Here is a 27605-nt window from a genome sequence, read left to right as displayed (position 1 = left end):
AATTGATTTAAATTCAGACAAGTAAATCGAATAACATTTTTGTGTTTAGACTCAAACTCAATTTTAAATTGAATAAAAATTTATATTTAGACCCGAATTTCCAACAAAGATAATGTATATTCAAATTTAATTTAATTCGAATGGAATAAATTTAGTCATCCCAACAGAGTTTTACCACCTTAAATTTAGTTACAGTTCGATTTATCGATGGGACCCATATATATGTCCCAACTGAAAATCAACGGGTCTGGATGAGTCGGTGACAATTGCATCTAACAGTCCAGTGACAGTAGCGCGTATTGTTTCCTCCGTCTCCCAAGCCAGTTTGGTGGGTTCGCTCAACCTCCGGCAGCCTCAAATTTCAAAAGACGCAGAAGGTCATGCCATTCGCATCTTACCCCAGTTACGTTACTCTGTATACTTATTCACTAGCTATTCGCTCTCTTCGAAGACTCGTCTCTGCAAATAGGAATCTCTCCAGCCTCTCTACAGCCGCTACAGGTTTTATCGATCGTCACCTACATTTATATATATGCGTCAACGAGTGCTTGTTTTGTAGCGTCTAAGGTTTGAATACTTATTCTTAAGTTCCCGTTGAATTCAGATATGGAAAACAATTCGTCTTGTACGCTGGTGCTCTGCGGGAAATCGAGCTCTGAGAAGGAAGTAGCGAAATCACTGAAGAACAATAACTCTGTTAAACTTCCTGATATTAGCGAAGTATCGATGCTTTTGCAGGCAGAAATGGATGATAAAGAATCCAAAGAACAGTCTTTCAATGTGGAATTGTTCATGAGTTCTCTTTCGACCGGTAGGTTTGGCAGGTTACTCATTTGGTCCCCCCGCTTGCCATCCACTCAAGACGTTGTGTCACGGTAAGCATCCGTGTAATGGAATTTCCGAATATTGTTTTTAAGATTGAATTTGGGTTAATTAAGATGTTAATTTTGTTTTAGTCTTTGACAACAGCAATTTTGGCGAGCTTCCAATTGGTACTGTTTGTGTAGCAGATGTGCAATACAAAGGAAGAGGTTTGAGTGATATTTACTGACCTAGGCAAATGTCATCAATTTTTTAAAACTTTATGGTGAGATGGGATGCCTGATTCTGGTGCAGGCCGGTCAAAGAATGTGTGGGAATCTCCCGTAGGCTGCCTTCTATTTTCTTTTACCGTGCAAATGGAGGATGGACGAACGGTGCCTATGTTACAATACGTAGTGTCTCTTGCAGTCACAGAGGCAATAAAAGATGTGTGTGACAGAAATGTAAGTCCTTTTGGTCATATGTTTTACTTTTTCAGTAAGTCCATACAAGTTAATAGGGAAGATACCAAACAAGAGTTTTCTCTTCCTTCATTTTTGATAATGTTTCGAGTTCAACCTGTTGGGCCTAACTAGAAAATACTGAAAGTTAAACGTGTGTGACTAATCTGGGGACGGAAGAAATATACCTAGAAATATGTATGTGACTATGTGTTAATTTAGTACTGATCAGGCACGTGTGCTGCATTTTGGTCTAGAAGTTGACCTTTTCCTTCGAGTGGATGATTTATTGATTATGGAATCTGCTTATTTATGGCAGCCATCAATTTCTATTGAGATATGCTTGTGGTCCTTAATCCAATGGGTGCAATATGTATAGGGAGATAATTTTTGATTGCATGCAGAGTGTTCATTCTAGGAAATATAGTGGCATTACAGCTTGTAGGATTGTAGTAATAAGACTTAATGGGACCTTTCAGTTTGTTGTGGTTGCTCTTATATAAAGGGCCATATGGTGAAAGTAAGTTAAATTTCATATGGTGAAAGCAAGTTAAATTTGGATCTGAATCATTGATGGACTTTCACAGCTGTTTATATCACGAATTTTGAAGAAATTTTCCCTATAAATGATGTTTACATTTTCATTTTGAATTCCACATTTTGAATGATATGTTATTTTGGAGCTTAGAAACTGATAGTCATGAATTTGGGAAATCTGGTATTTCAGGGATTACCGTATCTTGACGTTAGAATAAAGTGGCCAAATGATCTTTACCTAAATGGCTTTAAAGTAGGAGGCATTCTTTGCACCTCAGCTTATAGATCAAAGAAGTTCGACGTCAGTGCAGGTAAATAGAATAGTCCTTTGGCTGATATGCTACTCTTTTGTTCCTTTCCAACTACCAAACACCAACATAGGTAGCTTGTTTTAACAAACTTAGTATGTAGATAAGGTTCCATGGCTATTGCAATAGAAAGGCTGATTACATTCTGTAGAGAACTGAAAACTAAGCTTGATATTGCAGGTATTGGTTTGAATGTTGATAACGGGAAACCAACAACATGCTTGAATGACAAGCTAAGAGAATTGTCTGCTGCTGCATGTCAATTGAGAAGAGAAGACATACTTGCAGCATTTTTTAACAAGTTTGAGAACTTTTATGACCTTTTCATAAATCAAGGTGATGTTGTAATCATTGCTTTGCCACTTCCATTGTCATATTTTTCATTCCAATACTCAATCAAATCAATCCTTTGCTATGCATAACCTAAATCATTCAATGATTCTTCTGGCTTCTAGATCACAAGGGTACTGCTATTTCTGTGAACTAAATATGACTGCATGTAGTTATCTTTCAATTGTCCTTTATGGACAGAGGAAAATTACACTATTTGCCTCCATACACCATATGAAGAAGGAAAAATCTGGTCCATATCAATTTAGATAAGGTAATGGATATTCAATCAATATCTTTGAAGGTAACTAGGTAAGAAAGTTAAGGCAAAATGTTTCAAAATAGCTGAACATTGTGTGATGGAATATTTTTATGAGCTTGCTTTGTATTACTTTTTCCAGGCCGCTGGATTGTTTCATAGTTAATTAGTTATGTTCTTCCAAGTAGTAGAGTACCCTCATTCCACAGTTCACCAAGATTGACAATAAAATAAGAAATATCAAATAAGCTTATTATTTCGGATGGTTATTGCTCCTGCAACCATCAGTGCAATTGCTCATTGTCTGTTAGATACTATTCTGGTTTTAAATCAGTAAATTCTAGGTGTCCGCTCTGGGTGCCTGATCAACTGGGTATCACTAATCAGAGCAATCAACTGCTTCTTATTTGGGTACTTAAAATTAGCTTATAGATCTTTCACTGCTTTAGCGGTGATTCTTGTCCAAAACTTTTTGAATCTTTCACACCAACAGCTTGCTCAACTCTCCTGGCTTTTATTTTTCCTTGCCATTGCCAAGTCGTTTACAGTTGCAATCATAGTTGTGGGGAAGATGAACCCAAAAGTCGTCCATAAATACTCTTTTTTCCTTAGTACCTGCACCAGATTTCCATTCCAAATGAGGAAAAACTTCTGAAACCTGTCTACACATCTGACATTCCAGCCTAAACCTGTCTAGTCGCCTGACATTCTAATAACTGTAAAAGGTTTCTGACTGCTTGGTGACTCTCTCGCTCTTTTCCCCTCTAAAATTCTCTTCAGTACTAAGGATAACACCACTCTTATTTTTCTTTATGTTGAATATCATGCAGGATTTCAAACACTTGAGGGGCTGTACTATAAAACATGGTTACATAGGTCAGATTGCAATTTTCATTCTCTGTTGTGTTATTTCTTCTCTTGTGTAATTTTTTGTACAATACTTGAATTAGAAAGGACACTGATGGTTCTATTTGCTTGTGCATATGGCTAAAGCTGCGCCACAGCCCACATGATTTGTGTATTTAAATTCACGCCCATCAGGGTTGGACTAGAGATTGCATGTATTTCTTTCTTTTCTTTTTTTCCCAGAGAAGAACGGCATAAATTTATAGTATGGTGCATTCAGGTTCTTTATATATATATATGTGTCAACTACTGCTATTCTGCTGTTTACAGTACTAGATAAAAACCTCTATCTAGCAATGTTTTTCACCAATATAGAGTTTTAGTTATGTGGAAAATGCCAAAGTTGTGACATTGAAAGACTATTCACTATGGCAAGTTGCAACCCTTTTACCATTGGATTTCGTACTTGGTATTTTGAGGCAAAACCTACTACACCCACTCGAAGACCGATTTCTATTGGTATTAGACTATTGGTTGACTAGTTTCCACACCAAGTATCCCCACCACTCAACCAGTCTGAACCAATTAGCCAAAGCTTGATTTCAAAATTTTCAGTCATGATCAGACTTTGATTTTCGTAGAAACTTTATCATTTTTCATATGTATATAATCGTTCGTGCAAGTGTTAAAACTTATACAGTTAAATTTTGTTTTGATTCATGCATGCAGTGGACAGAGAGTTATAGTACAGGAAAACAATGACGACCAAGTGGTGGAAAATGTGGTTACAGTTCAGGTATGAGTGACAGAATTCTCTCTTCAAAAAGTTTTTCTTTAAAAATTTCGATGTGAATACATTGGCAGAGGCCACCAACTAGGCTCTTTTATCAGATCAACTTGAGGGTAACTTCTATTTTCTGGAATATGATCAAACTGGGACTTTATTTTTCTTTCCATATCTGGGTGAATTTTTTAATGAAACCTCTACCTTGAGACTTCAGCCGTATTGCTTTAGGTAGATAGTCTCTTTCTGTCATTTTGTCATTTTAATTGTGCTTCATGGATGAATGAGTTGGGTGCAAGACATAAGAGGCCTTTTAAATGTTCCAGTTTAGTTCACAGTAAACAATGTCTGTGCAGTTCATTTACAAACGAATGAAGATAAATACTTGACAGAAAGGGGATAATTATCTGCTCCTTGAAGATAGAATAGTGTACAATAGAAATTCCATCTTACTTACTAGTGCCAAGTTTCGCATCCTTCCTTCTCTCCTCCATGGGGTATTGCTGGAGCTGAAACTTGGAGTAAAATGTTTCCTTTCCATTTTTTCTTTTATTTGCTCTGCAGGGTTTAACATCATCAGGATATTTATTAGCTATTGCAGAAGACAATCAACTGTGTGAGCTTCACCCTGATGGCAATAGGTATAGTTTAAATTTTAAAAGACATTTTTTGGAAAAGCTTGATTGACCAATTATTCATATGTTTCTAGATGGTCTCATTGTGATATGATGAAGAGCTATTCTGCCATGGATTTTCCTTCTTTCATTCTGAGAAAAATTACAAACAGATGGAAGAACAAAAAGTTATCTTCAAACAGTTTCTCGTTTGCTGTTTCAGCATCTTTTGGGAATCGCAAATTGCTTTTTGAAAAGAATGGATACATGCTAATAGTTTTATGTCTTCAATTGCTCTGTCTTAGGCTATTATGATGTTTGATTCTGATGTTGTTCTACATTATTATGTTTGATTCTACTTCTGTTCAGCTCGTAACTATTATGTTTGATTCTGCAGTAATTAACATCAGTTCAACCATATCTATAATTGTTAGAGAGACTAGACTTCTGGTTCTGAACATATTATTTCATGTGTTGGACCTCTCCTTTGGTTTCAAATTTAGTGGAGCTTCTTGAATCCAAGTCATCTTTAAAAATTTTAGCAAAGCTAGCGTCTGCTGCATGTGACAGCTATTGTTGGATATGAACTCTTGCCTTTGTCTATTTGACTTTGGAGACACTGCTGACCAATTCGTTGTATCAGTAAACGACAATGAGCACAGCTTTTTATGATCTTCCTCGTTTCTCTTTGTTAGGAGACACCAATGGACTCCCTTGCCCAAACTTGACTATCATTGTGAGATATTGTCTGCTTTCCCAAGTTTAAGTCCAAGCGGAACCCATCACAGGGCCTTCCTGGTCTCACAGCTTTAAAACACGTCTTACTTAGTTACGGAACACATGGGCTCATAACATGTCCATTAGATCTTTATTTTAGCAATGTGAGACTTTTCTCGACACTTTTTTATTAGGGGTTTTTTTTTATGGCTGTTGATAATGAAACTCAGGATCTCTATCCACCCATAAGTCATTCACCTAGCGTTTGGGCTAGATAATTGTTGAAGATATAACTTTCCTTAGTAATGAGCAAATTTTTTCAGTTTGGCAAACACACATGAACCCTGCTTATGTTGGAAGCCATCTATTTTAAGTACCTGATTTGAGATTTGGGTGCATCATATCGAGAGTTCAAATAGTGAAGATTTGGTGCTTTGTGCACTTAGAAAATCAGGTTTGGGTGCATCATGTCAAGAGTTCAAATAGTGAAGATTTGGTGCTTTGTGCACTTAGAAGTTCGCTCTGATATTTTCCATGTAATTGCTCATTTGAATTTCTGGCCCTGTAGCGATAATTGACAACTGTTTGATATGTTGTCTGCATTAATGAAAAGATGGCCCCTAGGGACCATGTTATTCTATCTATCTTTTCAAGAGTTGGAACATGTCAAATATATCTTTTCAATGAGTTATTTCTCTATCATCATGTTGCCTTCCACCAGAATTTCCAAACTTTCCATATTGTGTGGTAATCAATGTGATATTGTTGATCTTACATTGATGCATTAGGATGCGGAACCAAGATCATAATTTACATTGGTTTATTGCTAATCTCACGTTGCTTCTTCTCATGTGCCTGCAGTTTTGATTTCTTCAAAGGACTAATCAGAAGGAAACTTCAATGAAGATCTTTGTCTAGCTTTTTCCTCTGGATACAGTTGTCAAGTTACAAAATGGTTACCATTAAAGAATTGTTGCTATCTATAATTTATCCTTTTATGCTGGCACTTATTCAATCTATTGAATTATATAGAATACTAGAATGGCATTAGAGCTGTTTGATTATAAACGGGAATGGTCTTCGAGTTGCTTGATTCCATTTACGGTTCTAGCACGCTCGATTTATATACAGGTAGCTGTTAATAAAGCAATCCTTTGTGATCCCTGATGTGAACATATTGTAGTTCAAGAGATTCACAGTTTTGATGCAAAAATGGATTGTACTGCCTCTTACCACTGTTGCTCATAAGAGACATGCAGGATGAAGATTCTTTTTTCCCAATAAGATGAATGGTTGATATCTTGGGGCACTAGTTCAATCCAACAATCCGACATTGGTATGTCCTATGATTTGTTGTTATTTGTCTCCTTCTTCCTTTTCCTCTACGTATCTGTCTCTTTTTTTTTTCTTTAGAAAGTGAGGGACACTATCACTCCCCACATGTAGACTGACAAAGGTTTTAGTGCAACTGATATTTAATTGTCTTTGGGGTCCATGTTACAGAAACATTGTCTCCAACTGAATTGCAGAAATTATATTTGAGGTCTAAGTTTTTCCTCAAAAGGACTGCAAAGAGCATGTGAGTGTTAAACTCATCCTTCCTATTTTTGTGTTATGAAATCCTGAAGGTGCTATGTCTAAGTTTATTCAGATATTTATAGTGAAATTGTAAAGAGTTGAAGGGGTCAAAATTCAACCCATAAGAGTCAGACTCGTTAGTTTTTGTCTCTTTTGGGCTTCTCTCTTGCTTCAGATGTGTTGAATTCCTTGTGTCGATTTAGTGTTTGTGGGGTCATGTACGATTGCTGAGTAATTGTCTCATACTTGACCCTGTCTCATGACCATTAAATATTACAGATAGTCTTGTTTCATCAAGTATATGCATAATGAGAAGGAAGTGAACATCTTGCATTATAACAAGCCTTGTGTCTGTACCTGAGTCTCCCGGGGGGGCCTAGACGAGCTCTAAAAAAGAACCCTCTTTAAGAAAAAGTTAAGATTGGAGCTACTATAATACTAATAATTTTTCAAAAATATGGGGCCTCCGGAATTCTGGGGCCCTGGGTGGCGGCCTGTGTGGCCCGCCGGGGGCCCCTGATTATGGGTATGGTGGACTTTTAGTGGTTGAGTTTGCTGGGACTGGAAGCATGTGCTTACCTGGCAATTGGTTGGGAAATGTATATTGGAAAGCGATTAAGTTGTGTAAGGCATAGAGACATGGAGATGTGAAGGTCACATTCAACAAATGTAGACACGGATTGTTCTCTCTTTAAGAGAGTGAGATGGAGAAGAAAGGAATAAAAATCAGTCAAAATGTTGTGTAGAACTTCACATGGCCAACATGGTATGGTAGGCCTAAAAAGGTTTGAGAGAGAATCAAACAAATGCTCTTATTAAGTGGGATATGTGAGAAAATGACCACAAGAGTCCAAATCGACAAACATAATTAACTTGTTAATGCGCGTGAGAAGGCTCCATCTTATTTTATCTAGTGACTTCACACCCAATCACATGAATGATAAGATAGTTATTTGAGTCGTTCGTTGAACGGCAATGACATTGCATGTAAAGAATCACTCACCCATTAGGTCGTGGGTTCGAATTCTACCCCCTCCCCAAATCCCTATTTTAAAAATAAAAGATAGTTATTCTGTGCTTTTTTATTTTTTTTGGTAACATTGAAGATTCTACATTTCTTCTATGATATGAGAGGAAATTATATGAGAGCGTCTCGATTATCCTATCTTGGGCGTTAGATCTATTATAAAATAATTATTCTGTGTTTTCTTTAAAAAAAAAATTAGTAGGATTATTTTTTGGTAAATGTCGAAGATTCTGCATTCTTTTATGATATTACGTATATCAGAGCTTCTCTTAGGTGTTGGTAACATTAAAGATGATAAGCAAATTAAAAATACTATAAATTTTAATATATAATACAGACTTTTCAATAATTGAATACTCAAATTATTGGCACGCATGTCGTAAATGGGATGCAAAGACCACTTTTTTGGATGTCGATACAGCCACTCTTCAAATATACTCTTCTCATATGTCTTTTTATGTAATTTACTACAGTAATTTGGACAATATAAAAATACTGTTGAACTAAATAGTGAAAATATTTTAGACAACATAATCTCAAATTGTTTTCAAACGAAGCCTAAACTGAAAAACTATTGGAAGAATCAAAGAGAAAGAGAAGTATCCACAGTTGGATTCCACATGGCTTAAGGGCAACCACAATAGTTGCAATTTATTAGGGCATGAGTGCCAAAAAAACGTCTTTCTTGGCCCATCAAATTTTTTATGCTCCAGCAATGCCTATTTGTTTGTCTCCTTTTAATTGCCCCAACATCAAGGCATGAACACATGCAATGCCTACATGTTTGCCCAAAATGGGGCCCATGTCTCACATATTCTCACATTTTTTCATTTAAATCGATAATGGATCCCACCTTTATTACACAAAAGTCAATCTATCAAATTTATATAGTTGTATCAATATATTTTGTTGTCTCGATCACATTAATAAAACACTTATTCCAACCAATTTTGCTGTCCCTAACAAAAAATTATCATTGTGGTTGCTAAAGGGATGAGGAGTTGGAACCAGTATGAGGACGATGTATATAATAATGAATGTTCGACACGTCACTAACTGCAACCTTTGAGTCTTTGACTGCCTCTTTTTCAGTCAACCCTATCATACCCGATTGGCCGATTCTTTGTTCTATGGTACTCCGCAACAACTGGTCCTTTCCACGTGTTCATTTTCTTTTCTTTTTTTCATGAATTTTTCAAATTCACGCCGACCTTATCCTACATAATGTATGTGAGAAACTAGTTTGAATAATTATACATGTGACCTCTAAATTGCAACATTACAATTCTATCCATGGATTTATTTGCTATCAAAGTAAGTTAAGCTTATAAGTTGTGAAAAATTAGTTTATAAGCTGTGAAATAAACTATCAGGTGTTTGGTGAAACTTATAACATAAGTTAGCTTACGGGCTCTAAAAAAATCTATTTAAATTTCATTTAAAAGATAAAATAAAAAAGTTTATAATATTATACATAATATTATCTTAATAAACATAACTCTAAAATAAGTTTCAATTTTGAAGCCTATATAAATTAGTTTATAAGCTTGAAAATAAGTTATGTCAAACAGGCTACACATGTTCGTCTATAATTCTAATAATTTATGTAAAACAAAATTTTACGTTGTGTTGGTGTTGGGTGAGTGAAGTATTTTCTAATCTTCATCATATAAGATTTCCAAATCCTTCCTTCTTACTCTTCTTATTTGCTTTTGTACTCTATTATTATTATGATATATACCATCTATGCTTCTAATGAATACGTGTGGATGCTATTCACAAGGATTGAACCATTGACCACAATGTATAAATACAAGAATGAGAATCAATTAGGCTGTCACCCGACTTGTTGTGGATTCTTTCAATTGAGGATGGATACGTGTGGATATGCTTCCTAATGAATACAAATAAGACACCACACGCCAAATCTTAGCATATTGACAACACAATTGGGAACTTCTTTTTCATATTTATAAAGATAGAGTTACACACGCTCCAACGATAACTCAAGAGAACTTTCGCGGAAGAAGAGTATTAGAGTATAAGAATGCCATTGGTTACGTGATCATTTTGAGGCTTGGGTTTATTTTGGTTGACACTCTTAATTTTTTATTTTTTTTGAAATATCGTCGAGAAATATGTTTTTCGTTGCAATTGAACATTAAACACACATATGTATAACCCAACCGATTATCAACCGAACCACCTCTCATTGGTGTCTTAATTAAATTGATCTCATTAATAATTGGTAAAGACCAAAAGCTTTCATTTATTATTAGACGCATACAAAAATTATAAATTCCTAAAGATAGTCTTGACATTGAGACTACGCTATTTGTCATTTTATCTAAAAATTACATGAAATAAAAAAATGTTGCTTAAAATCGATATGACTTTTTTATGAATCAATTGTTTTTTTTTTTTTAAAAAATAACATTATTACATTCACAATGTTAAGATATGTCTATCTATTAAATTTTTTTTTCAAAATTTTAAAACATATTTTGATGCATTGGTTGTTTTGTACCAGACTTATCACCAATTGATTTTTTTTGGATGGAATCAATAGCAAGATGCAGCCCTCACTTGGGGACTCGGGGAGGACCTATGCTCTATGCACAGATTCTATGTCCTGTGCACAAAAAAATTTAAATGTATAATATTTAGCATAACGAATTGAATGATATTTTTCTTTTCTGAAAGAAAAATTATATTTATTCTGATCGAAACAATATGGTGCGTCGGTCATACGACCTATGCACTATTGTGCAGGTCCTATCCCCGGTCGCTCACTTGGGCTGTCATGCCGGCTCATATATGTTTTCTACTTTTCTCATAATGACGACGGCACTAATTACTAATTAGTCCTATACAACTAGGTTTACTTTTATTACCTGCCAATTAATAAAAATTAATTTAGATTTATAGAGTATACTCTTTTCTCCATACATCATGCCACATACGAACAAATCCCTCTAACCCCCAAAATAATAATAAAAATTAAAAGATAGCAAAAACGGCGACATGTCCTGTCGTTTTAGAACTACCGCCCTGCATTTAATTTCGCCAAAAGCATTCACTGTGCCAACTGATTCCTTGTCTCTCCGGCAACTCCACTCCACACACCTTTTCTTCCTCCACCGGAATTCTCGCTCAAACTTCTCCCTTCAAAAATTCAAACCTAACCGATCTCTTAGTTTTCAATATTCCTCTGCTTTTGATTATCCTCTTTCTTATTTTTCAACGTATCTGAGCTTTCCAAGCAACCCGCTCTCTCTATCTCTCTCTTCATCATTTTCCTTTCTTTCCGATTGATTCATTTTTTGTTGTTCAGCATAACATGAGAACGAACCAGATTTTCTCGTATTCCTTAACCGCAGACGCCTCCATCGCTTTGACCACTGCGCCTCCACGTCGGGTTTGCGAGCTCTTTCGTTCGTTTTGAATTCCACCAATGCATACCTTCTGCTGTGTCTCCACCGTGACCGATCACACTGCCTCTCCAGCTAAGCCCTTGCCGTACCTCTCCGTCATGACTTCCACATCCGCGCGATCCGACAACCGCCATGCTCGCTCTAATTCACAAATCCACAATCTGATGAATCACAGCCAACAGAACGGCGTCGATGTAAATAGACTGAGTAGGGAGGCACCGGCGGTGGACGCCGTCATTAACGACATAGTAGGGAACGGGGTGTCGGGGATACTCTATAAGTGGGTGAATTACGGGAAAGGATGGAGGCCGAGGTGGTTTGTATTGCAGGACGGTGTGGTGTCTTATTACAAGATTCATGGACCTGATAAGATCATCGTTAACCAGGAGACCGAGAAAGGATGCAAGGTTATTGGTGAAGAGTCCCTGCGCAGGATTTCTAGGAGTACTAGTCACGGGAACCCCTCGCAGCGCAGGCGCAAGCCGTTTGGCGAAGTACACCTTAAGGTCCGCGTCAAATGCAGTCGTTATTCGGTTCATTTCGAGTTTGAATTCTTTTTTTTTTTCGTGGCTTGATTCCGTTAATTGTGGAATATTAATGTGTTTTTTAAGCTGTTTGGATAGAAATTTTGGTTCGAAGTTCTGTTCTGGCATAAATTCGGCCGGATAATTGCATCTGATAATATTTGGTTTCAGCTCAAATTTTGATAGTAGTTTGAGTTTTAATTATTTTTTTCCCTTTTTTGTTCATGGCTTGGTATTCTTGCAGGTTTCTTCGATTCGTGAAAGCAGATCAGACGACAAGAAATTCTCCATATTCACCGGCACGAAGAGGCTCCATTTACGGGCAGAGACGCGAGATGATCGAACGGCATGGATGGAGGCATTGCAGGCAGTGAAGGACATGTTCCCGCGTATGTCAAACAGCGAGCTGATGGCTCCGTCGGACAACCTAATGGTCTCAACAGAGAAGTTGAGGCAGCGACTCCAGGAAGAGGGTTTAAGCGAAGCAGCAATCGTCGATAGCGAGCAGATCATGAGAAATGAGTTCTCTGCTCTTCAGAATCAGGTTGGGTTGCTTAAGCAGAAGCAATGGCTCCTCATGGACACCCTCCGCCAGTTAGAGGTACATGTCATGAACATTAGGAAACGTCAAATTCGGAATTCTTCTTCCTCTACAGTTTCCACTGCATTTCAGGATACTCAACAATTTTTCAAAGCTACGTATTAAATTTCTTGGAGATGGTGTAAAGTGTGGTCTGTGATGGTTTGCTTTTGTTTCACCTGAGATGTTGATTCGATTTTTTGTTGTATAGTTAGGAGATGTTAATTGTTCAACCCTTCATTGATTCCTCTGTATAGATTTTCTTAGAGGGACAGTTTAGGTAATTTTTTTCAATTAACTCTCAAGTGAATTCTTTTTTCAAATTGAAATGAAAATGATGATTGTTTTTGGTTTATAGTAGTGTATGTATTACTTTTCCTTCCTTTTAGATTTAAGTGGCTAGGGTTAAGGCTTACATGAGAGGCTCAAATTAGTTGTTGAATGGACAACATGGACCAATAGCTCTCTTTACTGCTCTTGAATTCAATGCACACAATAGATCAGGAAGAAACTTGGTTTGCTCTACTATTATGGGAATATGAGATACATCCCTAGATTGTGCAATAGATTTTTGCCTTTCTTGAGAGTTTTCTTGTATAAAAGTTGTTGCAATTTCTCCTTTAGGACATAAAAAATCCTATTAAAATTTAAATAGCTTGTTGTTACTTGCTTTAGAATAACCAGAATATTGCTTTTAAACACTGCAGTGTAGCTTTGTTATCATAATGTTCCTACGGTCCTACCTACAATATGAGTTTAGTCACAATGTTTTGTCAACCTTTTTTACTTCGACTTATAGATCTGCAGTTACCATGTTTTTGTAGATTGTGTTGTGAGTCACCTAGGACTTCAGATACCTCATATTGCCTACTGTTATGGTCATCCTAGATTTTCAATGTTCTTTACAGTATTCCAATGGAAATATCTGATAGCTTAACTTTGTGTTGAATATAGATGTGCCTTTATGCAAAATTTCCTAGAAACTTGGCAACTCTAAATGGTAAAGTTGTTTGTGTCAGCCACAAAACAACTCTTCACGGAGAATCGCAATGTGTGGGTAATACTGCATGCATGTGCCCTTGCCGGAAGTTTCCACCACTATGGTGGCCTTGCAGACTAAACTAGGTGTTTTCCTTTCACCATCATCATCATCAAAGATTTTGTCCCACAAAATTTGGGTTTGTCTATGTAAATCCATAAGAGAAATCAATTTGAATGTACTGTGTGGGTTCTCTTCTATGCAACGTGTTCCTTACACAATTGGACCTAGCACCTGTGTTCATATATCAATAACTGGGGTGTGATGCGACCCATCATAAATAGGGGATGCCCAAACAATATTATCTAATGTATATATCTTCATGGCATGGCAAAGTCTTATGTTAGTTGCCAATCTACCACAACCTTCCATCCTCCTTGTGTTAGTCTGGCAATTTGTGGCACTGCACTTGCTCTGAGCCTCTGAGGGCAATAGAGGTCGTAAAAAAACTGATCATCGTTCTGCATATATGGTTTTGTTGATGGTTTCGGTTGAGGGAGTTACAGTGTTTGTGTGGTAACGGTGGTGGTTTTAAGTGCTCGGGAGATTGCCTTTCAATGGTAGAGTTACTGTTAGAGGCAAGAGTTATCACTTTAGACTTCTAGTGTAGATTACAGGATCGATTTCCCCGACTTAGGTTCTTTGTTTGGTGATGGAATGATGGTATAGTGCACTAATATTTATTCAAATTCAGCAAGTTTTAATAGTCTCTGGTCATTTTCCTTCCAAAGAATGCGTAGGTGCCCATCAAATGCTTTTTAGCTGTCAATGATATATTTTCTTGTTGATGTAAAAGAGTTTTTACCTATTATCATAGAAAAATTTCTGCTGTATCTATGAAAGGACTGACAGCAACTCTTTATTTTAAGTATACAAGTGCGATACTTCCGGAGGAATGAGCAAGTGGCTTATGATACATCATAAATTCTCTGAAATTTCTCTTCAATCACAATGTATGATAATTGGAAGCAAGGTAGCGATTGTTATTTGTTACGTTACCTCTTGGGCTCAATAGTATGGCCTCCATAATTTTCATGAAATGTTTCAGGACATTAACTGAGGACAGAAGTGTTAATCAAATTATTCTATTAAGAATTGTGTTTGGCAAGATCCCTATTATTCTAGAATTCATATATTGCTAATGACAGTCATGATGTAGCTTGTTTAGTATTAAAGGAAAATTACGTCCACTGTATGTTTTTAGGAGCTTGGAAGATAAAAGAAAGCCTGCACACCCCCCCCCCCCGGCAACCCCCGCCCCGCTTCAACTTCCATTACATCTTTTATCAATATTGTGCATGCTTGTTTCACTTGAGCTTTTGGATTCTTGTATGTGGCTGTACTTTTTTTATTTTTCGTGTCTGCTAAGAAATTGCATTTTATACGATATTGTGTAGACAGAAAAGGTTGATCTGGAGAATACGGTTGTGGATGAGAGCCAAAAACAGCTGAATGACCAAGGGGCATCCTCTGTGTTATGTCAAGAAAAATATAGTGGTAAGCTTTCACGCAAGAGAACTCATTACTAGCACGAGTTTGTTTGTAAGCCACTGCGAAATGCAAACACTTTATCCCCCATATTATTACACTTGGACTGTGCTTTCAATGCAATCTTTGAAATTTTTGGTTTCAGTTAGGAATGAGGCATTTCTGGCTTATTTTAACTGCTAAATAGCTTATTTATCAGTTAAATCCACTTAAACTGCCAAAATTTGGAAAGCTCGCACTGTTTTTTGTTCCTTATTCCGTATTCTTAATCATATGGCTAACTTAAGATTGTTCATGTACTTGTCCATTAAATCAGCCTGTACATATCAATGTTTCCATGATCCCATCAGTGGTCTTAAAGCATGTGTATTGAAACTTTAAAGTATAAGTGCTCTTATCAAATCTAAGAATTTTGATAGTCTGCTTGGCTGTTGGTCGTGGGACTGATAATGTTTGAAAGATTTATCCCAATGTGGTTGTTATATGCAACTTTAACTTACTTCTTGCTTGCCAAGTACTAACATTCATCCATCAGCCCATCGAATGTTAGGCAATATGATATCTCCTGTAAAAATATATGGTTCATTTCTCTGGACTGTGTTTTGATTGCTGTTTTACTTGTTATAAGTTATGTTACTGTAATGACACTTCCCCGCTGCCTGGCAGTTGCTTTTCTCGTTCTCTGTCATTACTATGCTTTCAATTTGTCAGTCATATTTTCGTTTTTATCTTCTCATTACTTGACCATGTGCTGACTGTCATTTTTAGTACCAATGATATGACGTAACTTTCTCAAGAGGTCTGGAAGTTTTCAATAGTTTGTGTCAGCGTGAGTCGGTGTATGCATGTGTGTTTTAGCAGTAAAACTCACCACTTTCATCTTCCCACCAGAAAGAAGTCTGAGCGAATCTGATGAGGATAATGAAAGAGTTGATGCTGCAGAGGAAGAAACAGATGATGAGGATAATACATTCTTTGAGACACGTGACTTTCTCTCATCTAGTTCTTTCAGAAGCAATGGGTCTGATCTTCAGACATTGTCTTTCTCTACTGATGATGATGGGCTATGGGCAATGGAATCTGATGACGACATTGATCCTTCAATGAAATCTGTTCGAAGAAACTACCCCTATGTTAAGCGGCGTAAGAAATTACCAGACCCAGTTGAAAAAGAGAAGGGTGTCAGTCTTTGGTCAATGATTAAGGATAACATCGGAAAGGATCTCAGTAGAGTTTGTCTTCCAGTTTACTTTAATGAGCCTCTCTCTTCTTTACAGAAGTGTTTTGAAGATCTGGAATATTCGTATCTCATTGACCGGGCATATGAATGGGGAAAAAGAGTAAGTTTGAATATACAAATTTGATGGTATTATGGTTTCACTCCTCATACGACTAATTTTATATTGCTTTAATGCTTTCCTATGGAAAAAGTATCTGCCACTCTACGTCTTTCATATTACTTTGCATGTCATGCTCAGTTGATGCACCAATTTATATCGATTAAGTATCTTTACACTTTTTCTTTCCATTCTTCTGTATTCATCTGAAACCTTGTTTCTTTCAACATATTCATACTACTTAAACTTTTTACTGCTTCATTTACTCTTTTTTTTTTTTGGAAATTATAAAAATGCACGCAGTATTGTTTCAAGTTTCAGTGAAGTTTGGGTCATGTGTGTTTGGTTATATGATTTGTGGAGACGAAATTTAGAATGAGTAATTCCATCTGAGTTGTGTATATGATTGTGGAAGAGCTTTTATCTACTTTCCAGAACTTTAGTCTAAAATTTATTTCTAACAATTAGTTGAACATAGGAGTTGAATCTTGGTTATGCACTGATCTGATAGATGTCTCCGTTTTGAACTCTGCTACTTGTGTCCCAGTAGTTAATTCAGAAAAAGGAATATAAGCACATCATGTATCCACAGGCTCTTGATGCTGCAATAGTATATGTGGTGCGCCATAAGCTTCTTTCTATGAATTAAAATGTGCAGTTCTTTTCTTATATTAGAATTTTCTTTTATATGCTGCAGGGTAATAGCCTCATGAGAATTCTTAATGTGGCTGCTTTTGCTGTGTCTGGTTACGCTTCAACGGATGGAAGAAGTTGCAAACCATTTAACCCATTACTTGGGGAAACGTATGAGGCTGATTACCCAGACAAAGGCCTTCGTTTTTTCTCAGAGAAGGTTTGGTCTCTGTATCTAAGAGTTCAAACGGATAATCTTCTTCTATTGTCAACTTTGTGCTGCATATAGATGATAATGCTCAGTTCCAGTACCTTTTAGGGGAGTTAAATAACAGTTGTTTTGATGCATTTCACCTCCAGCCCAACTGCTTAGTGGTTTTTGATATTTCACTGCCAAATTAAGAGCAATATAATTCTGCCTAGTAACACATTAAGCCAAGGCGGTGAAAGCTATTATATTAGCAGCGAGCATAGATATAGATAGGATTGAGTGACGAAGGAAAATCGATGTAGTGATTCCAACTATTTTTTTCTTTATATGTCCTTGACACCAGAATGGAGTGTTTGGCATTAAGGCGGTGATGATTATGATGATATTATTAGCAATGTAGAATTTATTCTCGTTAATCTACTTTTTAATAAAAATTCTAATTTTATCACAGCGGAAATATTTTTTGTAAATATGTGTAATTAAGCCTTCTGTTGATGCTAAGAATGAAAATATCTAATAACTATGAACTTTGGTGTCAGGTCAGTCATCATCCCATGATTGTTGCATGCCATTGTGAGGGTACGGGATGGAAATTTTGGGCCGATAGCAATCTGAAAAGCAAATTTTGGGGTCGTTCAATTCAACTTGATCCTGTTGGTATTTTGACCTTGGAGTTTGATGATGGAGAAGTTTACAAATGGAGCAAGGTACAAGACCTGATAATAAAGTAGCGTTCTTTCCTCGTTGGTTTCAAAGTTGAAAATTGGACTTCTTTCTTTCAGGTTACGACATCAATATACAATCTCATATTAGGAAAGTTATACTGCGATCACTATGGTACCATGCGTATAGAGGGAAATTGTGGATATTCGTGTAAGCTGAAATTCAAGGAACAGTCTATTATAGACCGGAATCCTCATCAGGTGCTCTCAGCCTCTCATATTAAATGTTTTACATTTGCTGATGTAAGATCAAATTAGTTTATGCATATGTGACTTATTCTTTATAGTCCTGACAAGTGATGCAAAATAGTGGCAGAGTTCCACATTATGCTGTCATAGAAATTAATAAATAAGGGGCACAAAAAAAATGTGACTACGTTCTTACTTTGTATAAGCTGGATCCCAATTCACCTCTCATTAGCAAATACTTGATGCCAGGATTCCATTATGTTTGCTTTGGGATGTTCCTAAGTTGTGCAGTTTTAAGTTATTCTCCTGTTCTTTGTATTGTGGGAATATAACTTGCTGGGGTTAAGTCCTAGGTGAAAGTTTTTGAGCTTCAAATTCAGTTCTTACTTTCAAATATTGAGGCTACTTTTCTTGCACAAGTATGTAATGAGAATGGTTATCCATTTTTTTTTTCCCTTTTGTGAGCAAAAGGAATCCAATTATTGATTGTCCATTACTTACTCAACTTGGGCTTTAAGTTATATCACAACTTGTGGTCATGGCAGTTGGATTCTGAATCCCATTCTCATTGCAATGCTTTGCAATACGCACTCTTAAAATTTGATACTAGTAACTTGAATTATATCTTTTGATGGGAAAATCCAAGATTTTTGAATAGTTTACTGCGGTTTACGTCATTTCTAAAAACTAAAAAAACTAAGACATGATGGGATTTTGCTTCCATCAGTGTGTGAAATTATTTTTTGAAGAAACAAAAGGACTTTATTGACTTATTCAAACTGGAATGCTTGTCAGGTGCAAGGTATAGTTCAAGATAAGAATGGGAAAACAGTGGCAACCCTATTTGGAAAGTGGGATGAGAGCATGCATTATATGATTGGTGACTATTCTGGTAAGGGGAAAGGACCAGGGACTCCCTCTGAACAACATTTGCTTTGGAAGCGGAGCAAGCCTCCCAGATTTCCCACTCGTTATAACTTTACAAGCTTCGCCATTACATTGAACGAGCTGATGCCTGGACTGAAGGTGAGTGCTATAACAAGCTGATTGCAATTCAGCCTGGTGCCCATGTATGTGTTCGTATGTGGGTTCACAGTACACACACTTATTCGTGCTCATGGTATTTAGGGGTGTACTCTGTAATTATACTTGATTTATTAAGGCCGGAAGAACTCACTAGTCATCCATGGAATTGTTTCAACTTTTCGACTAATTAGTTGATTCTCGCTATTCTAGAGATATTCAGAAAGTTGAGAAAATATACTTCTGTTTACAGAATGAGGATGCCCTATCTGTAGTTTGTGCATTTTGATTGAATATTTCTGTCCCTCTCCCTCCTTATTCTTGTGTAGGAACAGTTGCCACCTACAGATTCAAGGCTGAGACCTGATCAATGGTGTTTAGAGAATGGGGAATTCGATATGGCCAATTCAGAAAAACTGCGGCTAGAGCAGCAGCAACGTCAGGTGAATTATTGTTATCATTTTTATGGGCATCAATACCATGTGGAATGAGCACAGAACAAATAATTCTTGGGGACATGTTTAGAAGCTTGTAGGATAAATTATGCACTGCTTTGCATTTTATAACTGGTTCCTGTAATGCCTTTGGATATTAATATTTTAGCTTTCGGATTGGTTTTGTCATCTTAGATACAAAACAAATTCTACTTTTCCTGCCTTTGACGTGTTAATGTAGGATGTGCAACTGAGTAAAAAGTACACATACTAACGACATCTGTGCAGAATTTATAACGTATGGGGAAAAATCTACACACTAGATATCATGCATCACAAGATATAGTGAAGCTTATGAAGCAATTTGGTACCAATATCTAGGGTGGAGATGCTTTTTGATGAGAATTTCTTGGACATTATCTACATTAAAATATCTGCTTAGAAGCTTGGGCTATTCTGATGGCATCTAATTGGTCTATTGTTTCCTTTGCAAATCAGGCGCGGAAGATGCAAGAGAGTGGATGGAAGCCTCGTTGGTTTGCAATGGATAAAGGAAGCCACACGTATCGCTATATTGGTGGATATTGGGAGGCCAGAGAACAGGGCAATTGGGGCTCATGTCCTGATATATTTGGTCCTACCCATTCTGATCAGCCCCTGGAATAAATTTCTTCAATCGCCTTATCTTTGGTTCTCGGCTCGTTTTTGATCATTTTTCTGGGCTAATGACTTCTTCTGTAACGAAGCAGTTGAAGTGCCACAAAATTCATTTAAGTAAACGCACAGGTATTGCCAGGTAATAAAAGAATTTTTTTTTTACCTTATTTCCTGTCCTTTTATTTGAATGATGTGGATATTTATGCGCGGACGGCATGTCACCAAGCCTGCACTGGCATATGCCTATCCCCTGTTTGCATGCATTGCGAATGCTCAGCATCTGCTGTCACCCTCAGCGTGACATAGGGCTGTTACAACAAGAGAAATGGCTCTTTTTTAGGCAATGTCTTAGCTAGGTTGTGGTGCATTTGGTCCCTTCAGTATCTGGGAAAGGCGCCAGCTTGGCTTCTACCTTGTAACTAGTTACTCAGATTTCAGAGGCATCGTCAATGGGCTTCTTAGAGATAGTATACCAATTAAGTCATGGCAGTTGATTGAAAGTAAAAGAGGTCTGTAATTCTCTTGAAAGTGTTCTAGACTGTTGTGATTAGGGATTTAGTATGGTACCATTTGATATGAGCCTTGAGAGAACCACACCCAAAAAACTAGCTTGTGAGGTTGGAGAGTTCGATGTAGAACTTGAGATCGTAACATGCGATGATCCATTGGTTCAACAGCCCTGCTCGAGTAGGAATGGGATGAGGATGCCAACTCTGATGCCTGGCTGTTTTGGTTTTCTGGCCAGAGCGGTCAGGTATGGCCTGGTTTGCTGTTACTCGGATTACTGCTTCGTGCTCATGAGCCATGCTGTTCTATTTACTCTAAAAAGTTATTGCCAACGTGAAGATAATAAGATGCGGACGATATTAGACATGGGATAGTAAAAAGTTAAACGTTAATCAAATATTTGCCTTAAATGTTAACTAACAGCAGTGTTAAGTAGCTCATAGTCCATGGAAGATCAAGTTTCTTAAACAAAATTTTAAAACGTTCTCTTTCTCAAAATACATGTTAGATTTTTAAAAAAAAAATTACATATTCGGAATCAATGCATAAAGTTCTTTCTAACAAGATCATGGTCAATGAGTTTTATCGGATGGACGTTAATTTCATTGTTTTTTTAATGAAATTTCAAAAACAATTTATTTAAAACTAAAACAATAAATTCTATATTACGCTTTAAAAAACAATGAAATCTATATTAAAACAATAAATTTTGGACGATGAACTATGGGATAAAAGAGTGAAATAAAATTATTTCATTGATTCAATCAATGGAATAAAGCTATTGGGCTCCCAAACTAATGGCTTACATGTCATTTTATTGGAATCTCCAATTCATTCTCCGTCTACACTCTACAGCATGTCGAAATCCTATGTTTTTCGGTTTGTAATGTTTCTGAGGGCAAATGGGATAATGTCAAAATCATTTTAACCATTGTATTGACATTAAAAAAAAATATTTGGGGAGGGGAACAATTCAAAATTTGACATTTACATGAATTCTTATAGGAAAATGATAATATGTGTTGTTAGAACACTAGATAAAGATTAAAAAAATGTATTGAAATCTAAAAAATATACTTATTTTTAATTTAAAAAATTACATGAGAGCGTTTTAATCACTCGGCCTCTCTCTCCCTCCCTCCATCCTCTTATTCTGTTTTCTCTTCTCTGTCTTAATATATATGGATTAGACATATATATATATCGTCACGACATGATCTAACTGTCTGATCAATCTTGACCGTTCAATCACTCGATAGGGACCCATCAGAACAAAAAACCAACAAACACAAGATCATCATCATCATTCATCTGATACTGATTTGTGATGGTTTTGTGATCACGGTCTTCCAAACAAATTTCACCCACTTCATGCATGCAAACGAGGCACTTTACTGTTATGTCATCTCTCATTCATGTTTCATGGTCTAATTCTCTCCATAAGGTGCAGAGCATAGGGCGGCGACTGTGACTCAATATCTCCATCTGGTCGGTTTCTTGCTGTTCCATCATCTGTAATGCTCCCATCTCGAGAATGATAATTGCACAGCCACACAAAACACAATGCACGAACGATTGGTAGTAAATTAAAGTTCTAATGTTAGAATTAATTAGAATACGAGGAGGTGGTGTACTGGTGTGTTGTTTGAGAATTCGTACCTTAAATCACAAACTGAGTTCTGTGATAATATTTAATTTCTACCAAGTGATATTAACCCTTCCTTTTTCTTTTTCTTTTTCTTTTTTTGTTTCAATGACCTAATGGACGACAAGCGATGACCTTAGCCCTGCGTAAATGGCAGAGCTACTTGCACTGCAGTTTAATAGTGACAAGCTGTTTCATCAGTCTGACTGTGTAAGGCAGTAAGGGAGGTGAAGCTGAATTTTGGAACCGAATATGATGGGCCCATATATGTACGGTTCTGGGCCTCTGGCCCATGCTAACATTTGTCTACTCAAGATCCTTCAATGACTCCATGTGTATTCCTTCTGATGCATTACTCATATATAATAACTTAAAAGGCCGGAGATTTTACAATAATAATATATGGTTTAGTGGCGAAGAAATTTGTTGCAGGAAGGGGTCACAACGTGTTTTTTTTTTTTTACTAATCAAGAATAACATCATATGAATTTTTTATTTAAACATCCGATATAAATATAAAATTTACTCAGTTGATGATAGGATGAAAATCGAACGCTGACGAATCCATACAATTTACCCTCAAAAAATTTATCAATTAGATTACCATGCAAGAAAAATTCACTGATTAGGGTATTTATTGTTTGTACACCCCCACCAAAAAAGAGCCGAGTGATTTTCCCCCCAATAAATGTGCCAGTAAAGATTACAAGCGCGTGAATGCACCGACCATCTCTCCTCTTCGGGTTGATGAAGTCAAGGAGAGAAGATGGAGATGCCTGCGTTTGTTTTTGTGTTGTCTTGTTCAGACATGCCCCATCCAACTCCATGTTTGTCCTTTTGACAACACATTTTCTTCTTATGTTCCTTCAATAATTCCATCCCAAATTAAATGATAAACCCACTTTTAATGTTTCTGTTTTTTCTTACAAACAAAAATTAATAATTCCTGCCCTGCCGTCTTCCTTATTAATTTCGGTGAAAAAAAAAAAACAAATAAACGAAGAGCATCAGACCTGGCAGTGTGACAGGTGGTCAGCTTCCGCATAGTGTGACAGGTGGAGGCGTGCTTGACGATACTGTCCCGTTGAACTGGCGAGATGGCCTCGGACAGCTTTGCACGTCTGCCTGTTTACGAAAACGACGCCGTCTATCATGGGCCCCCGCATTTCGCAACACACTACGCGGTCCCACAACGTGCCAGCTCGGGCCGCTGCGGTCCAACCATAAAAGCGGTTCTTTGGCTTCCTTCTTTTTTATTCTAACGCGAAAAAACCAATAATAAATAGTAATTCTTGCATTAAAAATAAAAGAAGTTGGTGATAATATCAAATAATAATAACCAACGAGAGGTGACCCGATTGATAATTGATTGGGTTATACTTATATGTATATTCAATGTTCGATTCCAATGATAAACGTATTTCTCAACGGTACTTTTAAAAAAAAAAAAACAATGAGCAGGTTTGCATAATTATATGTAAATATTATGGAAAAAAATGGCAGAAGGTTATTGGATGATTAACTTCGGGAACTCAATTTAATATCAATGAGAAGAGGAGATATTGATCTATAAAGAATTGGATACAATTATCAAGTCGCAATGGTGTCACTAACAAGAGGTGGTTCAGTTAACAATCGACTGGATTAGACGTATTTGTTCAATATCTGATTCCAATAAAATGCATATTTCTCAACGGTATTTTAAAAAAGAAAAAAAAATCGCAACAGTGTCCAATTTTGAGATAATATAATTTTTAGTTGGATCACAACAACTTCATATAAATTTGACCATTAATATTAATTAGAGGGATATGGTGAATAACAAAACATATTTAGTCAATTAGTTTTTAGATTGTAAGCAAATGAGTAATGAATATGAAGTATTCATTCCTTTTCTTTTTCTTTTTTCTCCTGCAAAGACAAAAGCCGGACTCTTAAGATTCAATAATGGTTGAGACAAGAAACCAGTGTGTTTTTTACTGAACAACCAAAAGTTCAAAACAAGAAGAAAAAAAACACCAACTGCATTAGAAAACAAAGCGGAGCCGGCAACGCAGAAAGTGCTAATAATATGTGAGTGTCATTAACATGTCAATAATTTTATTATTCTTTCTCATGCTTTATTGACTACAAACTAAACATAACTATCATACTTTGCTCAATTTGATCTCCTTAGTGTTATGTAATAAATTATAAGTCTATCCCTTCCGATGACGTCCGAAACTGTTATCAGTCTTGTTGAAGAGCCTGATGGGAAGACAGACGTCAGAAGTCGTCCTCGGTTATGCTGAGGATTGCCTAAACAAGAGAACACGTGAGCTATATGGGGCTCCGAGGGTGTACTTGACGATCTCTATGATTCTTAAGTCAGTAACTATCAAATGGAGATGGAGTGTTCGGAGCACTCTCTCTCAAATAGCTAGTAAACTATGCAGGAGTGTAAAAATTGAAATTGTTAACTCACCTTTTGTATGAGGTAGAAGAGTTCTAGTTTTGGCGGAAATATATGTCTTATTTATGATCTCAGGCAGAAGCGATGTGAATTATATATTGATTCCTTTTCTTGATAGAATTGGTCCTCCTTTGGACACTTGCTCTCCTTACGATGTTTGGTCACCGTAGATTACCGAGAATGTGTGCTCGGTACTTCACCGAAGGAGCTCCTTGGTCTCGCCAAGGTCCTGTTATTCTCTTCCAATGTCATCCTTTGTGGGATCTGGTCAAATCCACTTTCTCAGTTGATGTCTTCAGTCGATAACAAAAAACATCGCCCTGGTGTGAAGCATCGCGTGTCAGACCACGTGTCAATATTTGGGTGGAGGTTATTTTGGTATTATCACCTTTAAAAACTCAATTGAAATTATGGATTGATTTTGAATAAAGTCGATAGTCTTAATTACACCTTACCATCAAAGTAGGAGTAATAATCAATTAAGTAGTGAATTATGGTAGGATAAATTATGGACAACTTATTAAATTTATATTAATAACATTGTGTTTGTTGATAATAATCTTAATACTAATGAGTATAGGTGTGGTGGTAATCTTCAATGATGCAAGGTTAAAAGTTAAATTAATAAAAACCTGATCTAAAGTGAATATTGTCCTATTTACACATTGGTAGGACTACCCATGGGGGCATATCCTGATAGAAAGTGCACCGCACAACATATTATAATATTGTGTATAATTGAGCCCTTGAATCATTGTGAAAAAAATACAGTGAAGATTATAATTAGCTTATAAGGTAATTTAGTGAATCTGTGGATGACACCCAAAAGCAAAACAGCTTATAAACTAGCTTATAAACTTGCTATATGTCTTATATCGTTTGGTAAACCCAAACAACGTGGTTTATAAGAAAATTTTCATTCCCTCTCTGTTAACAATAAAATTTTCTTTGATCTAAGTATTATAGAGAGACGGCTCGAGAAAAATAAAATCGTGCGGCCCGATGTATTAATGAAAATCGACCGATAAACCAAAATAAATAATATTATTGATGTAAGTGAGTTGAGATTTCTACCCCACATGGAAGGCATATAGCCCGTACTTAATTACATACGGAGCAAATTGCACCAATTAAGACCGATGACCCATGAAAATTCAAGACATGCATGTGTTGAGCTACCTTCCTAGCTATATATACATAGCTGTTATAATTAAATTGATGCATGGGCATTTGAAAGTATATGTACTCTAAGTCATTAATTCTAGCTATATATATATAGAAAGAGAGATGGGGTTCGCTTACTGTAATTTAAGAACAATAAATAATGGACCTTATTAATTATATGGGTTGCTACTCACGAGAGAGGAGGACCAAGTGATTATTTCTGGTTCACAAACAAATTTATTATGTGCATATTATTTATATTATATTCATTTAATTAATGCCTTTAAAGTCAAACAAATTTCCAACGATATTTTTTTTTTCTCCAATTTGTGGAATTATGTAGTCTTTACTTAAGTCGTTATTAGTTTGTTATTTGTTGCTACTAATGGTCCACATCTAAATGATTTTTTGCTAAACATAGTGATTTTCTTATAAATTGGGCCCAATCTAATCCACCATAGGTATTATCCACTTTGAATTGTCCAGTTCCCTTTGATACATCAGACTCGTACGACTTTATCCTTTTATTAGAAAAGACACATCTTTGAGAAAAGGTTATGAATCTATACTTATAAGTTAGATTGTATGCCCACAATCTTAGATGTGGTACATTGGTCTCTAACAGATTTTCATATCAATTTTATACAAAAAAAAATTGCTCATCAAGTCCTCTTATTTTCCTCCCATTCGCATCTCAAGTCCAATTAAGTTTTATCTAATAGGAGGATAAATTTTGTGTTGGATAATCTAAACCCAATTAGGGCATTTGTTGCATAGAAATGGGAATGATACTCACATGGTAGCCTCGTGCGTGCGGTTCCAAATCCAAGAAAGTCCAGTCAAAACGAGTTGGGCTCAAAGGTGGGCCACGTCGATTTCGGTCCATATATATATATATATATATATATATATGACAGATACGACGTCGTTGCAAAAGCCAAAATAATATTCCCTTGTTGATCACAACATAAGACAGTAATCCTTATAAAGCATGAGTTTTGGGACTCTATTATGCTTCTGTTTGGTCTGAATTGAAATGATTTTTTAAAACTAAATTTCAACCAAACAAATTAGAGTCGTCAAATCTTAGACTGCTCACCGCTACTGCCTTTTTTGGGACCATTGGATTGGACCACAAAATAAAAATGGCACTTTTGTAGTTAAAGCAAAAGACAAAGGGCAAGGAAAGGTTTTCGAAAAATTACGCACTCATCAGTCATCACCCCCTTTGGTTTTTGCCACTTCCTAGCCGAATAGGCCATTCCGTCACGGCACGACGGAACCAGGCGAAGATTCTATCGCAG

At 36.4% G+C, this 27605-nt stretch overlaps 2 protein-coding genes across 2 annotated transcripts; both read left to right on the top strand.

Moving 5' to 3' along the window:
• Positions 1-275: 275 nt before the first annotated feature.
• On the top strand, positions 276-6889 carry LOC120008484 (biotin--protein ligase 2-like). Its single transcript, XM_038858813.1, has 10 exons — positions 276-501; positions 605-875; positions 970-1031; positions 1117-1265; positions 1990-2110; positions 2288-2443; positions 3527-3572; positions 4272-4338; positions 4891-4967; positions 6519-6889. Exons 1-10 carry the CDS (start codon positions 381-383, stop codon positions 6559-6561), a joined length of 1113 nt encoding a protein of 370 aa, XP_038714741.1. The 5' UTR covers positions 276-380; the 3' UTR covers positions 6562-6889.
• A 4467-nt stretch (positions 6890-11356) lies between these two features.
• Positions 11357-20700, top strand: LOC120009635 (oxysterol-binding protein-related protein 1C-like). Its single transcript, XM_038860286.1, has 10 exons — positions 11357-12202; positions 12465-12821; positions 15237-15336; positions 16219-16667; positions 17362-17517; positions 18048-18215; positions 18291-18431; positions 19215-19445; positions 19772-19885; positions 20375-20700. Exons 1-10 carry the CDS (start codon positions 11717-11719, stop codon positions 20540-20542), a joined length of 2370 nt encoding a protein of 789 aa, XP_038716214.1. The 5' UTR covers positions 11357-11716; the 3' UTR covers positions 20543-20700.
• Positions 20701-27605: the final 6905 nt, after the last annotated feature.

This window comes from Tripterygium wilfordii, chromosome 11 (genome assembly GCF_013401445.1).
Source record: "Tripterygium wilfordii isolate XIE 37 chromosome 11, ASM1340144v1, whole genome shotgun sequence".
NCBI classification, from domain to species: Eukaryota; Viridiplantae; Streptophyta; class Magnoliopsida; order Celastrales; family Celastraceae; genus Tripterygium; species Tripterygium wilfordii.
Note: the sequence above shows the minus strand (reverse complement) of the source record. Positions and strands in the feature narration are given on the sequence as shown.

Bases quoted from the DNA above. Each gene is read 5' to 3' on its own strand.
- LOC120008484 (XM_038858813.1), top strand. From the start codon at position 381: ATGCCATTCGCATCTTACCCCAGTTACGTTACTCTGTATACTTATTCA. The intron at 4,339-4,890 runs GTATGAGTGACA...TTTGCTCTGCAG, and splicing joins AAAATGTGGTTACAGTTCAG to GGTTTAACATCATCAGGATA. The intron at 4,968-6,518 runs GTATAGTTTAAA...ATGTGCCTGCAG, and splicing joins CTTCACCCTGATGGCAATAG to TTTTGATTTCTTCAAAGGAC.
- LOC120009635 (XM_038860286.1), top strand. From the start codon at position 11,717: ATGCATACCTTCTGCTGTGTCTCCACCGTGACCGATCACACTGCCTCT. The intron at 12,822-15,236 runs GTACATGTCATG...GATATTGTGTAG, and splicing joins ACACCCTCCGCCAGTTAGAG to ACAGAAAAGGTTGATCTGGA. The intron at 17,518-18,047 runs GTTTGGTCTCTG...CTTTGGTGTCAG, and splicing joins TTCGTTTTTTCTCAGAGAAG to GTCAGTCATCATCCCATGAT.